This window comes from Heterodontus francisci, chromosome 10, assembly GCF_036365525.1.
Source record: "Heterodontus francisci isolate sHetFra1 chromosome 10, sHetFra1.hap1, whole genome shotgun sequence".
In the NCBI taxonomy this organism is placed as follows: domain Eukaryota; kingdom Metazoa; phylum Chordata; class Chondrichthyes; order Heterodontiformes; family Heterodontidae; genus Heterodontus; species Heterodontus francisci.
The window spans coordinates 104,149,263-104,164,296 of NC_090380.1; the positions used below are offsets into that span (position 1 = coordinate 104,149,263).

The 15,034-nt window shown below is 45.2% G+C and overlaps 1 protein-coding gene across 1 annotated transcript in view; it reads right to left on the bottom strand.

The window, feature by feature from the left end:
* Positions 1-1,765: 1,765 nt before the first annotated feature.
* Positions 1,766-15,034, bottom strand: part of LOC137374694 (interferon-induced GTP-binding protein Mx3-like) — a 56,231-nt gene continuing 42,962 nt past the window's right edge. Inside the window, exons 11-13 of the mRNA XM_068041203.1 lie at positions 9,919-9,995; positions 7,162-7,380; positions 1,766-4,141 (exon numbers count right to left, since the gene is read on the bottom strand). Coding sequence (XP_067897304.1) covers positions 3,917-4,141; positions 7,162-7,380; positions 9,919-9,995 — 521 coding nt within the window. The 3' untranslated portion in view covers positions 1,766-3,916. The remainder of the gene's footprint in view (positions 4,142-7,161; positions 7,381-9,918; positions 9,996-15,034) is intronic.

Below are 15,034 nucleotides of genomic sequence, written 5' to 3' on the forward strand. Positions count from 1 at the left end.
GCATCTGGCAAAATGTCTCACCTTAAATAACAATGCCAACTTCTTTAATGGCATTGTCTGTAATTTTGCATAATCTGATTTTTCACCTTATCCACGTGCTATTGTAATGCATGGAAATGTCCATTGTTAAATTAAAGGTCCCAGACAGGCACTATAAACTGTAGCAACATAAAAAAACAGTTCCATTTCAGATATTGTGGAAAGTAGATACCTCAAATGGCACCTGCTTGAATTAAGTGGACAATTCAGGTCCTTGCTGGTCATTTCAAATTGAGTTGCTCCTGTTTACTTCAATGGTTCCTGTTGTAACAAAGCAGTAGGAAGAACACTGAGCTCATTCATTCTGAGAATTGTGTCGGCAACAAAATAGGCTAATGTCATTTTTACTTTCTGAAGGGTAATGGGAACTGTATCTAATTTAATACACGGCCTTTTGGAGAAATACAAGTAATGTATAAATGTGAACTTCCTGTCCGGATGACTGATGCTAAATTTCCATTTGCATTTCATAATGTAATAAGCTGGGCTGTCAGGACAGATTTTAGTGCGATGGTGCAGAAGCAACTGAGCAGACACACACACATATATACACACACGTATACACACACACACACACATACACACCCATACACACATGTACACACAGACACGTACACACATGTACATATACACACACACACACATACACAGATGCATTCACAGCTGCTTGTAACTCTTGATGAAGGCTCTCATTTATGCCAATGACAAAGATCTGGGCAGTACAGCAAGTGACAAATGATAGAACTAGCGTGCATGGGGGTACTTAGCCTACTCATTATCAAAAAGGAGGAGCATTAAGGTAGATAAGTCCCCAGGGCCTGATTGGATCTGTTGTTCCTTTGTTTAAGAAGGGTAGCAAGGATAATCCAGGAAATTATAGCCCAGTGAGCCTTACGTCAGTGGTAGGGAAATTATTAGAGAGGATTCTTCGGGACAGGATTTACTCCCATTTGGAAAGAGTTGAACTTATTAGCAAGAGGCAGCATGGTTTTGTGAAGGGGAGGTCGTGTCTCACTAATTTGATTGAGTTTTTTGAGGAAGTGACGAAGATGATTGATGAAGGAAGGGCAGTGGATGTTATCGACATGGAGTTCAGTAAAGCCTTTGACAAGGCCCCTCATGGCAGACTGATACAAAAGGTGAAGTCACACGGGATCAGAGGGGAGCTGGCAAGATGGATACAGAACTGGCTCGGTCATAGAAGACAGAGGGTAGCAGTGTAAGGGTGCTTTTCTGAATGGAGGGATGTGAGTAGTGGTGTTCTGCAGGGATCAATGCTGGGACCTTTGCTGTTTGTAGTATATATAAATGATTTGGAGGAAAATGTAGCTGGTCTGATTAGTAAGTTTGCGGACGACACAAAGATTGGTGGAGTTGCCGAGAGTGATGAGGATTGTCAAAGGATACAGCAGGATATAGATCGGTTGGAGACTTGGGCGGAGAAATGGCAGATGGAGTTTTATCCGGACAAATGTGAGGTAATGCATTTTGGAAGGTCTAATGCAGGTGGGAAGTCTACAGTAAATGGCAGAACCCTTAGGAGTATTGACAGGCAGAGAGATCTTGGCGTACAGGTCCACAGGTCACTGAAAGTGGCAACGCAGGTGGATAAGGTAGTCAAGAAGGCATACAGCATGCTTGCCTTCATCGGTCGGGGCATAGAGTATAAAAATTGGCAAGTCATGTTGCAGCTGTACAGAACTTTAGTTAGGCCACACTTAGAATTTTGTGTGCAATTCTGGTCGCCACACTACCAGAAGGACGTGGAGGCTTTGGAGAGGGTACCGAAGAGGTTTACCAGGATGTTGCCTGGTCTGGAGGGCATTAGCTATGAGGAGAGGTTGGATAAACTCGGATTGTTTTCACTGGAACGACGGAGGTGGAGGGGTGACATGATAGAGGTTTACAAAGTTATAAGCGGCATGGACAGAGTGGATAGTTAGAAGCTTTTTCCCAGGGTGGAAGAGTCAGTTACTAGGGGACATAGGTTTAAGGTGCGAGGGGCAAAGTTTAGAGGGGATGTGCGAGGCAAGTTCTTTACACAGAGGGTGGTGAGTGCCTGGAACTTGCTGCCGGGGGAGGTGGTGGAAGCAAGTACCATAGAGACGTTTAAGAGGCATCTTGACAAATACTTGAATAGGATGGGAATAGAGGGATACGGACCCTGGAAGTGCAGAAGGTTTTAGTTTAGGCAGGCATCAAGATCGGCGCAGGCTTGGAGGGCTGAATGGCCTGTTCCTGTGCTGTACTGTTCTTTGTTCTTTGTTCTTTGTACTCTTGGTTCATACACACCCTTAGTACTGCACCAAAATGCCAGCCTAGCTTATGTGTCTGGAGTGGGACTTAAATCCTCAACTTTCTGACTCAGAGGTGAAAGCATAACATAGAGGAACATATCTATATAAGCACTAGTGTATTTGAAAATTTCAGGATTATCTACAATTTTAGAACTTAAACTAGCATACTCATCCCATCAAGCCTACCTATTTTACTAACCATGTGCTTGCTATTGGAAATACTCTGATGCCTCAAGAAATGAAGAAAAACTCCAGGAAATTAATCCATCCTCAAATCCCTGCCACTGAATGCTGCTTAGCCCCAGTTAGCTCTGTTAATGTACTTCAAAATATCGCATTGACTTCAGGGAAAACCCTGAGGCTCCGAAAAATCAAACAAAATGCCACTAAACTCCAGACTCAGGTCCAGCCAACAGCCTGCGACCTGTGGGAAGATTTCCCTTACACAGAAAAATCATTAAAAAAAACTTTAGAAAGAACACTTTTATGATTTTGCTACAGCTTGCACACAAAGACTAACAGATTTAAATGCAAATCTAGTTTGTGCTTTTATTTTCAATTAATGTCTGTTTTCATGCATACATTATGAATGCTCTTTAGAATCATACAGGATGGATGGGAAGCCATTCAGCCCATCATGTCTTTTCTGGCCCATTGAAAGAGCTATCCAATTCGTCCCACTCCCGCACTCTTTTCTCACAGTCCAGCAAATTTTTTTGAGTATACATCCCAATCCTCTTTTGAATGTTATTATTGAACCTGCTTCCATCACCCTTTCAGCCACTGTATTCCAGATTGTAACAACTTGCTGTGTAAAAACAATCTCTCCTCATCTTTCCTCTTGTTGCTTTGACAATAATCTTAAATTTGTGCCCTCTGGTTACCAAACCACCGTCCAGGAACATAGAAACAGGAGTAGGCCATTTAGTCCCTGAAGCCTGTTCCGCTAGTGAAAATAGTTTCCCTTTACCTACTCTATCAAAGCATTTATAAATAAATATATATATTTTTATAAAATATCCCACCTTCTAATGTTCACCCATCCATTTTCTCTCACAAGTTCCCCCTTCAGTACCAGATATTTCCTGCAGAAAAGGGCTCTCGTGAGTGACACATTTTCTTTTGGCCTGCTGAGCAGCCTCAAGTGATTTAAATACCTCCCCATCCATGCAGAAATACCTGGCCTCGCACAGGAGCTTCCCACACAACATAGACGAGATTGAGAACGCAAGACTGTGTCTCTCCTCCCACCTACCCCACTTGTCAGGTGCTGTGTGTTGATGCCCCGATCTCCATCACAGCACCACTTTACACAAAGAATAGTGGGTATCTGGAATGAGCTGCCAGAGGAGGTGGAGGCAGGAACAGTAGCAACATTTAAGAGGCATCTGGACAGGTACTTGAATGAGCAAGGCATAGAGGGATATGGAATTAATGCAGGCAGGTGGGATTAGTATAGATAGGCATTATGGCTGGCATGGACGTGGTGGGCCTAAGGGCCTGATTCTATGCTGTACAACTCTATGACTCCAATACTCCACTGCCCCACTCACACTCTCCGCGTTCAGTTAAAAAAAAAATTAATAGATCATCAAAAGAGTCTGTGCTTTGGTCAACTGATCCAGGCTATCCTTCAAAGCTCGTCGTGTTGCTGCCATATCATCATCCTCGTGAAGGAGAGCGTCCACATCCTGACTGTGGAAAAATAGCTGAGCCAGCTCCAACTTTATCTGGTCAGTCAATTCTTGGAGAAGAAAATATCTCAGTACCATGGGAACCATTTGGATCAATCGATCTATAGCAATCTGAGGATTTAAAGGAAGGTAAGGGCTCAAACAATGTTAGGCACAGTTTAACGATTAACTCTTACATTCCAAAAAAAGGATCAAAAAACTGATTTGACTTTAACTGACCTGTGACACCTTCAAGTAAAGGCAATCTGGTCGTGAAACTAGCTGGTCAGTGAAAACATTACAAAACATTTCTAAATAGAGCTGTTGGCTAAGCTATGAATGCTGGACTTTGTAGTATGATAATGTTTTTAAAAACAGTGATTTTTAATGTAATGTAAAGAAGGATTTGGAGGAAATATGTAACCTCACCCCAATTCTACCTGGAGACAAGACAGGGGTCCTGTTTACCGCATGAACAAGGAACCCAGATCAAAGACGCTTTTGAAAACAGAATGAAGGTTGTAGCACCTGCAGGACAATGGGTTTCACTCTCCCAGCCTCTCAGATTGTAAACAGGGAGCCAGGGGCCCTGAAACACTTGGAAACAAAGGAAGTTCTGCTTTGGTCAGACTTGTAGACTCTGCATTGATTCTGGACAAGTTCAACAGATTTTCAGAAGTCTGGAGTCAGTTGAGGAAGACCGGAAGACACAAAGACCAGCAGTGGCAGCCTCAGAAGAGAAAGAGAGAAAACATCTGCTCTCAGAACACTGATACAGCAAAAGGCTGCTAAGACATGAACCCAATATGAAAGCTGAGGTTTGCGGAGGTAAAAAAGACCAACGGCGTCATCAGAGATTCACAGAAGACAGGGCCGAAAGTGCTCGAAAGAAGTGAGCGAAGAGGATATTGACTTTGAGAAGAGCTGCGAGAGCCAACCCATTGCAACTGTGAGGAGCTTGGGACTTTTAACTTCAGTGAGGACACTGTGTAACATAGAAATGTGGTGTGGGGTTTTCAAATATCTTAATAAGCTAAAGGGAAATACTTTTCTGTGTAATTTTGTGTACTAGCTACTTACAAAGTTCTGTTTAGTTAATGTTGATCTTTAGTTTAGTTGCTATAGTAACAGGGCTGAATTTTACGAGCGCCATTGCGGCAGCGCGCTTTGAAGATGGCGGCCCGCCCACGCAGATTGCCCGTCCCTGAGCCTCCGCTATATTACGCGTGGAGGCTCATTAGCATGGAGGGGGTGGAGCGCCCGCCTGTGATGACGTAAAGGGGAGGGCTCTGTATCCTTGGCAACAGCGTCCAACGCCACTGCACAGACGCCGGTGCCATTTTTAAAAGGCTTCGGGCCCTTACCGGTAATTTAAAATTTTAATGGTCCTGCTGCAATAAACATGGAAATTAAATTTTAATTAAACTTTGAAACCCCTCTCCACCACCCCCACCCCCCGCCCACCACACTGAGTGAACAATATATAAAATGACCATCCATAAAAAAACACCTATTGCTATGCAGAACTTTCACCCCCCCCACCAACTTCAGGACCTTTGACCCTAAACCCCTTCCCATCCCCATGAGCAATCAGAACGGTTTTCACCGCTCCGCCACCCACCCCCCGCCCCCTCCCCGCCTTAAGATATCACTCCTCCGCCTCCCCACCAGTGTCACGCCTCAGATCTCCGAACAGAGATCTGAAGGTGCAGGAGTTCCGGCCACCGGCAGGAATATCGGCGTGGGATGGCCACCAGGCCAAGGTAAGTTAATTTGCAGTTATTTAAAATTATTTCAATATGTAAATGAAGGCCCTGCCACTGAGCAGGGGGGTGGGGGGAGGGGCTGCACCGAGGCCTTGTCGCCACCGGTAAAATACAGCGGGGCCTTCCTGGCATAGGAGGGCGTCGCGGGCCTCCCCCGGAAGATCTTTTCGGGCCCCCGCCGCAACCCCCAACATTGGAGGGCTGGTAAAATTCAGCCCAAAATCTCAAAACATGAAATCTTGTGCACTTCTTTAAATTGGTCTGCAGGGTTCATATCTCATGTTTTAACATTAATGGTCTCACTGAGGTTGTAACAGCTGTTAAAAGCTTGTTAACTGTACTTTCATCAAAATGGCCAATGGAGTCAATTTTCACCATCAGCAATCGTGTGGCGCATATGCCTAAATTTCTCAAATGCATCCTAGTTCATGAATCTCTATATAAGGAGAAGTAATTCATAAAATACATCACTGTGACATTTAATTTAGGTAGCTAGAAGACAGTCTCAGTTGTAGGACTGTTATAATCATTGCTAGTCCTTTTTGCTTAGCTCCACTCATCAAAAAGTTGATGAGTTGATGACTGACCTAGTTACAGCTTTGTTGCATCAGGCTAACCTCACTTTTGCAAATGTACACGCCTTTATAGCTGCTGCATTTCCCTACATTAAAATAGTGACTGCGCATCTAAAGTACTTCATTGGCTGTAAAGCATTTTGAGACATCCTGATAGCCATAAAAAGCACTATCTAAATGCAAGTTCTTTCCTTTTAAGGAATACGTAAGCAGAATGTGTTTTTTAAAAATTCTTTTATGGGATGTGGGCATCGCAGGCCAGGCCAGCATTTATTGCCCATCCCTAATTGTCCTTGAACTGAGTGGCTTGCTAGGCCATTTTGTGGGCATGTAAGAGTCAATCACATTGCTGTGGATCTGGAGTCACATGTAGGCCAGACCAAGTAAGGACAGCAGATTTCCTTCCCTAAAGGACATTAGTGAACCAGATGGGTTTTTACAACAATCAACAATGGTTTCATGGCCATCATTAGACTAGCTTTAAATTCCAGATTTTATTAATTGAATTCAAATTCCACCTTCTGCTGTGGTGGGATTCAAACCCATGTTCCCAGAGCAATACCTGGGTCTCTGGGTTACTAGTCCAGTAACAATATCAGTACGCCACCACCTCCCCTGAGTGTGAGGAAAGCAGTATAGGTTCAGTAATGACTAATGGCCAAACAACATGGTCAGGTTTGCACATAAAGTGCAGCTACTTGTGTGAGCTTCTGAAGCATTGGACCACCTAACCCTTTAACCCTCAATCCCATTCCTAGCCAGATCTTCTGCAACAGAGTTAATGAACATAACATTATTAATGTGCTCTCACCTGATAATAGGTTTGTAAATGAACAACCATTGTCTGGACATCTGGGATTGAATTTCCTGTGAAGTTGTTACCCTTTTGTTGAGATAGTGACTGAAATTCCAACAATTTGTAGCCGTACATTTCATCCGGAGCGTAGACCATTCCCTCCATCTTAAAGTTCGTCCTAATCATATGCTCCGCCTCTTTCTCCATTTTCTGACAGGTTTCGGTAATTTTAATCTGTGGAATATAGAAAAGAGAACAATGTTTTTCAAAAATGCAGCAAATAGGAGAAATAAAAACTCAACAGCCTCAGGGTGTGCTTTGTTGGTATCTTTTGGGCCTCCTTATCTCGAGAGACAATGGATACGCGCCTGGAGGTGGTCAGTGGTTTGTGAAGCAGCGCCTGGAGTGGCTATAAAGGCCAATTCTGGAGTGACAGGCTCTTCCACAGGTGCTGCAGAGAAATTTGTTTGTTGGGGCTGTTGCACAGTTGGCTCTCCCCTTGCGCCTCTGTCTTTTTTCCTGCCAACTACTAAGTCTCTTCGACTCGCCACAATTTAGCCCTGTCTTTATGGCTGCCCGCCAGCTCTGGCGAATGCTGGCAACTGACTCCCACGACTTGTGATCAATGTCACACGATTTCATGTCGCGTTTGCAGACGTCTTTATAATGGAGACATGGACGGCCGGTGGGTCTGATACCAGTGGCGAGCTCGCTGTACAATGTGTCTTTGGGGATCCTGCCATCTTCCATGCGGCTCACATTTGTTGGTATAAAATACAAGTATTCTGAGATTTCAATTGACTAATCTTAGTCATCTAATGAAAGAAGAGGGGTGAGAGGGTACCAGCTGATGCTATGTACCTGACTTGCTGATAGCTCATTGCATTGGAAACATGACCGCGTGAAGGCCGGCTTTACCATTGTACAAATTTGGAGAATCTTGAAAACAAAACCAAAAGTAGTTCAATGCCTCACCGAATTGTCCATGCTGTTCCATGGAACTATGCTGAGGTCCCATTCTGCATCATCTCTGGTAGGCCAGAACATGTCTTGGGGAGAGTCATGTTCACCCATCCACCCAGCATGCAGCATGTTTGATGTGTCTCAAAATAACAACAGGCTGGTTTGCTATCATTTTAAAGTGTAGAATTAGGAGATGGCTAGATTTGAACTTACACCAGTCGGCAGGAAACTGTTGGTAGCCGAACAACCACCCTTTATACCCCCTGCCTGATTTTCCCCTCCATCCAGTTTCAACTAGTATTCATGCTTGGACTTTTCCCTAGTTTGACAGCCTTAGAAGATTTGCTTGGGGAAGCGAGAATAAATTGGCTTGGAGGAGATTCCTCGCTTCAGTGCTTGAGCCTCCAAACAATCCAACAAAGCAAGCCATAGGGTCAGCTAAGTAGAAACCCACCATGCCTCCTAATAATTCAACCAGGTTTGTGGCTGCCAGCAACGAATTTGGCCTAACCATCAGCCTCAAGAAAGCGAACATCATGGGACAGGACGTCAGAAATCCCACCTGATCACCTTATTAAATGCTCTCCCCACCTCCAAACTAGCCATGAGGGAGAGCATAAAATTTCCCCCAGTGTATCAGCAAAATCGCGACTGTCTAAAAAGGGCTGAATTTGCCTCCCTGCAGTCTGAAAACCAAAACCTACAACAGGTAAAACAATGAAGAGGCTGTGTTGGACTATGTATACCGTCCTTTCTATGTATACAGTCCCTTCGTGTCACACAAGTGCCAGGCAAGGACCATTTCCAAGAAGAATCTAACCATCTCCTCTTGACATTACCGTGGCTACAAGAGCAGGTCAGAGGCTCGGAATCCTGTGGTAACTCTCCTCCTGACTCCCCATTGCCTGTCCACCATTTACATGGCACAAGTCAGGAGTGAGATGGAATACTCTCCACTTGCCTGGATGGTGCAGCGCCAACAACAAGAAGCTCGACGTCATCCAGGACAAAGCAGCCCACTTGATCGGCACCCCATCCACAAATATTCACTCCCTCCACCACCGACGCACAGTGGCAGCAGTGTGTACCATCTGCAAGATGCACTGCAGCACACACCAAGGCTCCTTAGACAGCACCTTCCAAATCCGCGACCTCTACCATCTAGAAGGACAAGGGCAGCAAATGCATGGGAACACCACCACCTGCAAGTTCCCCTCCAAGCCACACACCATCCTGACTTGGAACTATATCGCCGTTCTTTCACTGTTGCTGGGTCAAAATCCTGGAACTCCCTTCCTAACAGCATTCTGGGTGTACCTACCTCACATGGACTGCAGCGGTTCAAGAAGGCAGCTCACCACCACCTTCTCATGGGCTATTAGGGATGGGCAATAAATGCTGGCCTAGCCAGCAACGCTGATATCCCATAAATAAATTAAAACGAGTCAGACCACCATTAAAATTACCTCACATAAGTTAGCAGTGAAGTGGGCCCAGTAGGATGACATAAGTAGATTATTTAGCATGAGGCTACGGTAACAGACTTCGAAGAAAGATGGAAGCACTGAGCACTGTAGTTGTGTGGAACCAGGGCATGATGGGATGCGTGGCAATAGTCATGGGAAGTTGTACAACCCAGAAGTCTAATTGCCTTCGCATTTGTGTAAACATGCTGTCCTTGAGATAAGAATACAAAAACACCAAGCCTCAAGGATGGGGATGAGACGACAGGGTAATGATTAGTGAGACAATACAATCCAGTTTATTGATCAAGCTATTTTCTCCATAACAGCAATTAGTGTTACATACCTGAATTTCTTTGACTAAAGCTGGGAAACCATTAAAATGTTGACGTGCCAATGTTTTAAACACTGCCTCAACGTTAGCTAGAAAGAGAGAACAAAGAATAACTGGATTAGACTTAGTTATGAAACAGGACTATTAAAAACATGAATTGTTTGATGGAAAATTTGAAACGCTATATTAGAAGATCATGAAGGTTTGGGAAACAGTTGTCAGGCAACACCCCCCCACCACCCCCCCCCCCCCCCCATCTCCCCATCTACCAAACTAAGGCGCACATTATTTTGCCTCATGAACATTAAAACTTAAAATTGCAAACCCCTGACTGGAAAGACATTTGCATAGTAACAGACCGCGTTGGAACAAAGGGACCCATTCTTTGCTTCCCCAATACACAGAAGAAGTGGTCAGTTTTAGTCACATGACTAGCTGGCTGTTGGTTTTTTTGAACTTGCCACAGATTTGAAATCAGAAGGCACTTTTCTCCTGGACTGAGAAGACCTCTCTCCTGTCTGCTGTCATCTCGCTCTCACCAGCTGCGGAAACCATTGAAGACATATCAACCCCGAGAGAGAAAAATCTCCTACGGTGAATAAGGTTTAAGAAGAATACTGGGCCCCAATGAAAAGTAAGAGCTGTCTACAATCAAGGACTCTACATGAGCTGGAAACACAGAAACAGTAACAAGAAACCCCTTTTAGAGACTGCCTCAAACCTCTCCATTTTATTTTTCTTCTCTTTTCTGTCTCTGTTTGCATGTGTGTATTGCATGTGCATGCTAGCGTGGGCGCATTGTATATCCATAGGCGTTAACCACGTTAGAGTTTAAGTTTAAGGTTTCATAAATTTCACTTTTCCCCTTTAAACTGAAGAAAGCCTGTTCATGCTCATTTCTTTGCCTTATAATTGGAAAGTGGTGAACAAGGATTCACCAAGGGGGAGCTCCAAAAACACAGTGTGTTTAAAATTAAACTGTGTTACAATAAGATCAGGAAGACAGCAAAAGACCCCGAGACATCTTTCTCACCTGGTCGTAACACAGTGCTTTAGTACAAATTAAACAACAGCAACTTTCTCTTATCTGATGTAAATAATGCCCCAAAGTCCTTCTTGGACAGGTGTTAGGAAAACGGATGTTCAGACAGGAAAGGAATTAGGAGGGATAGCCAAAAGCTTGCTTTGTACCAGATGAATTTCTGGAGCAGTACGTTGAAGAACCAACTAGGGATTGGGCTATCTTAGATTTAGCATTATGTAATGAGAAAGGGCTAATTAATAACCTTGTTATAAAGGAGCCTTTGGAAAATAGTGATGATAATATGACAGAATTTTACATTAAGTTTGAAAGTGGTGTAGAACAAAGGAAACTACAAAGGTATGAGAGGTAAGTTGGCTATAAAACTTTAAATGAGAAGACTAATTTATTGACTTACTTTCTCATCACTATAATGAAACCAGATTTAGTGACATACCTAGCATTGTTTTTGCTTTAATAAGGAGTCAATCACTGCCCGCACACGTGATGTAGCGATGCAGAGTATTAGCGCAGTGGTTAGCACCGCAGCCTCACAGCTCCAGGGACCCGGGTTCGATTCTGGGTACTGCCTGTGCGGAGTTTGCAAGTTCTCCCTGTGTCTGCGTGGGTTTTCGCCGGGTGCTCCGGTTTCCTCCCACAGCCAAAGACTTGCAGGTGGTAGGTAAATTGGCCATTGTAAATTGCCCCTAGTGTAGGTAGGTAATAGGGAATATGGGATTACTGTAGGGTTAGTATAAATGGGTGGTTGTTGGTCGGCACAGACTCGGTGGGCCGAAGGGCCTGTTTCAGTGCTGTATCTCTAAATAAATGTCCATTTGTTAGGAGAGACCTTGATCCCCACTCAATGTGTGTGTCTGATTCTCTCTTTCTTCCCCCTCCCCTCTAAGACTAGGGGACACAGATTATAAGTCTTGTGCAAAAGATGCATGGGAATATGAGAAAGCACCTTTATACGCAGCGGGTGGTAATGACCTGGAGCTCGCTGTCCACAAAAGTGGTGGAAGTGGAGATGATTAATGACTTCAAGAGAAAGTTGAATGGCCACCTGAAAGATATAGACTTGCAGGGCTATGGGGATTGAGCCAGAGAGTGGAAATGACTGCATAGCTCTGTGGAGAGCTCACATGAACTCAATGGACAGAATGGCTTTCTTCTGTGCCGTAAGTAAATGACTCTTTGACTCTCTCTGCCCCCTCTCTCCCCTCTGTGTCTCTCTTTCTACCCCCACCCCCCGTCTGTCTATCTCTCTGTCTCCCTCTCTCCTCCTCTCTCTGTCTCCTACTCCCCCCTCTCTGTCCCTCTCCACCCGCCCCTTTCTCTGTACCTCTCCCTCCTTTCTCTCCACCCCTCCATGTCTCCAGTGTTCCCTGCTCCCCGCTCAGTGCTCCCCAATCTTTCTGTCCCCCTGTCTCTCTGTCCACCCGTCTCTCTGCCCCCACTCTCTGTCTCTCCACCCACTCCAACCCCCCTCTCTCTGCCCCCCTTTCTCTCTCTCTATGCCCCCCCTCTCTGTCTCTCTGCCTTCTCTGTCTCTCTGACCCCATCTCGCTCCCCACCTCTCTCTCTCTGTCCCCTCTCTCTCTCTCTCTCTGTCCCCATCTCTCTCTCTCTCGCCCCCACCCCCGTCTTCACTGGAAAACTCCCAGTCCGTTGGGAAACGGCTGTTCCCGATGTCAGCAGCTGTCACCTGTGAAACTGACAGTCCATTAGTTTAAAAGCTAGACTGGCAAAGGGAAATAGCCCATCTACAGTCACGGTGAGGATAAGGAGCGGCTCCGGGAACAGTTTACATCCGCGGGCCAGATGGAAATGTTTGGTGGGCAGGATTCTGGCCCAAGGGCCATATGTTGGGCAACCCTGATCGAGAACTAGAGGTCACTGTTTAAAAATAAGGGGTTGCCCATTTAAGACAGAAAACATAGTACAGTACAGAGTACAGCACAGTACAGGCCCTTCGGCCCACGATGTTGTGCCGCCCCTTTCACCTACTCTAAGATCAAACTACCTACATACCCTACATTCTACTATCATCCATGTACCTATCCAAGAGTCGCTTAAATGTCCCTAATGTATCTGCTTCTACTACCACCGCTGGCAGTGCATTCCACGCACCAACCACTCTCTGTGTAAAGAACCTACCTCTGACATCTCCCCGAAACCTTCCTCCAATCACCTTAAAATTATGCCCCCTGGTGATAGCCCTTTCCGCCCTGGGAAAAAGTCTCTGGCTATCCACTCTATGCCTCTCATCATCTTGTACACCTCTATCAAGTCACCTCTCATCCTTCTTTGCTCCAATGAGAAAAGCCCTAGCTCCCTCAACCTTTCTTCATAAGACATGCCCTCCAGTCCAGGCTGCATCCTGGTAAATCTCCTCTGCATCCTCTCTAAAGCTTCCACATCCTTTCTATAATGAGGCGACCAGAACTGAACACAAGATTCCAAATGTGGTCTAACCAGGGCTTTATAGAGCTGCAGCATAACCTCGCGGCTCTTAAACTCAATCCCCCTGTTAATGAAAGCCAACACACCATACGCCTTCTTAACAACCCTATCAACTTGGGTGGCAACTTTGAGCGATCTATGGACGTGGACCCCAAGATCCCTCTGTTCCTCCACACTGCCAAGAATCCTGTCTTTAAGCCTGTACTCTGCATTCAAATTCGACGTTCCAAAATGAATCACTTCACACTTTTCCAGGTTGAACTCCATCTGCCACTTCTCAGCCCAGCTCTGCATCCTGTCAATGTCCCGTTGCAACCTACAACAGCTCTCCACACTATCCACAATTCCAGCAACCTTTGTGTCATCGGCAAACTTGCTAACCCAGCCTTCCACTTCCTCATCCAAGTCATTTATAAAAATCACAAAGAGCAGAGGTCCCAGAACAGATCCCTGCGGAACACCACTGGTCACCGAGCTCCAGGCTGAATACTTTTCATCTACAACACCCTCTGTCTTCTATGGGCCAGCCAATTCTGTATCCAGACAGCCAAATTTCCCTGAATCCCATGCCTCCTTACTTTCTGAATGAGCCTACCATGGGGAACCTTATCAAACGCCTTGCTAAAATCCATATACACCACATCCACTGCTCTTCCTTCATCAATGTGTTTTGTCACATCCTCAAAGAATTCAATAAGGCTTGAGAGGCATGACCTGCCCCTCACAAAGCCATGCTGACTGTCTCTAATCAAATTATGCTTTTCCAAATAATCATAAATCCTGTCTCTCAGAATCCTCTCCAATAATTTGCCCACTACTGATGTAAGACTGACTGGTCTATAATTCCCAGGGTTATCCCTATTCCCTTTCTTGAACAAGGGAATAACATTTGCCACCCTCCAATTATCTGGTCCTACTCCAGTGGACAGTGAGGACGCAAAGATCATCGCCAAAGGCGCGGCAATCTCTTCCCTCACTTCCCGTAATAACCTTGGATATATCCCGTCTGGCCCTGGGGACTTATCTATCCTCATGTCTTTCAAAATTTCCATCCTCCTTCTTAACATCAACCTGTTCGAGCATATCAGCCTGTTTTACGCTGTCCTCACAAACGACAAGGTCCCTCTCACTAGTGAATACTGAAGCAAAGTATTCATTAAGGACCTCCCCTACCTCCTCCGACTCCAGGCACAAGTTCCCTCCAATATCCCTGATCGGCCCTACCCTCACTCTGGCCATCCTCTTGTTCCTCACATAAGTGTAGAACACCTTGGGATTTTCCTTAATCCTACCCGCCAAGACTTTTTCATGTCCCCTTCTAGCTCTCCTAAGTCCATTCTTCAGTTCCTTCCTGGCTACCTTGTAACCCTCTAGAGCCCTGTCTGATCCTTGCTTCCTCAACCTTAAGTAAGCTTCCTTCTTCCTCTTGATTAGCTGTTCCACATCTCTTGTCATCCAAGGTTCCTTCACCCTACCATCCCTTCCTTGCCTCATCGGGACAAACCTATCCAGCAGTCGCAGCAAGTGCTCCCTAAACAACCTCCACATTTCTGTTGTGCATTTCCCTGAGAACATCTGTTCCCAATTTAAGCTCCTCAGTTCCTGCCTAATAGCATTGTAATTCCCCCTCCCACAATTAAA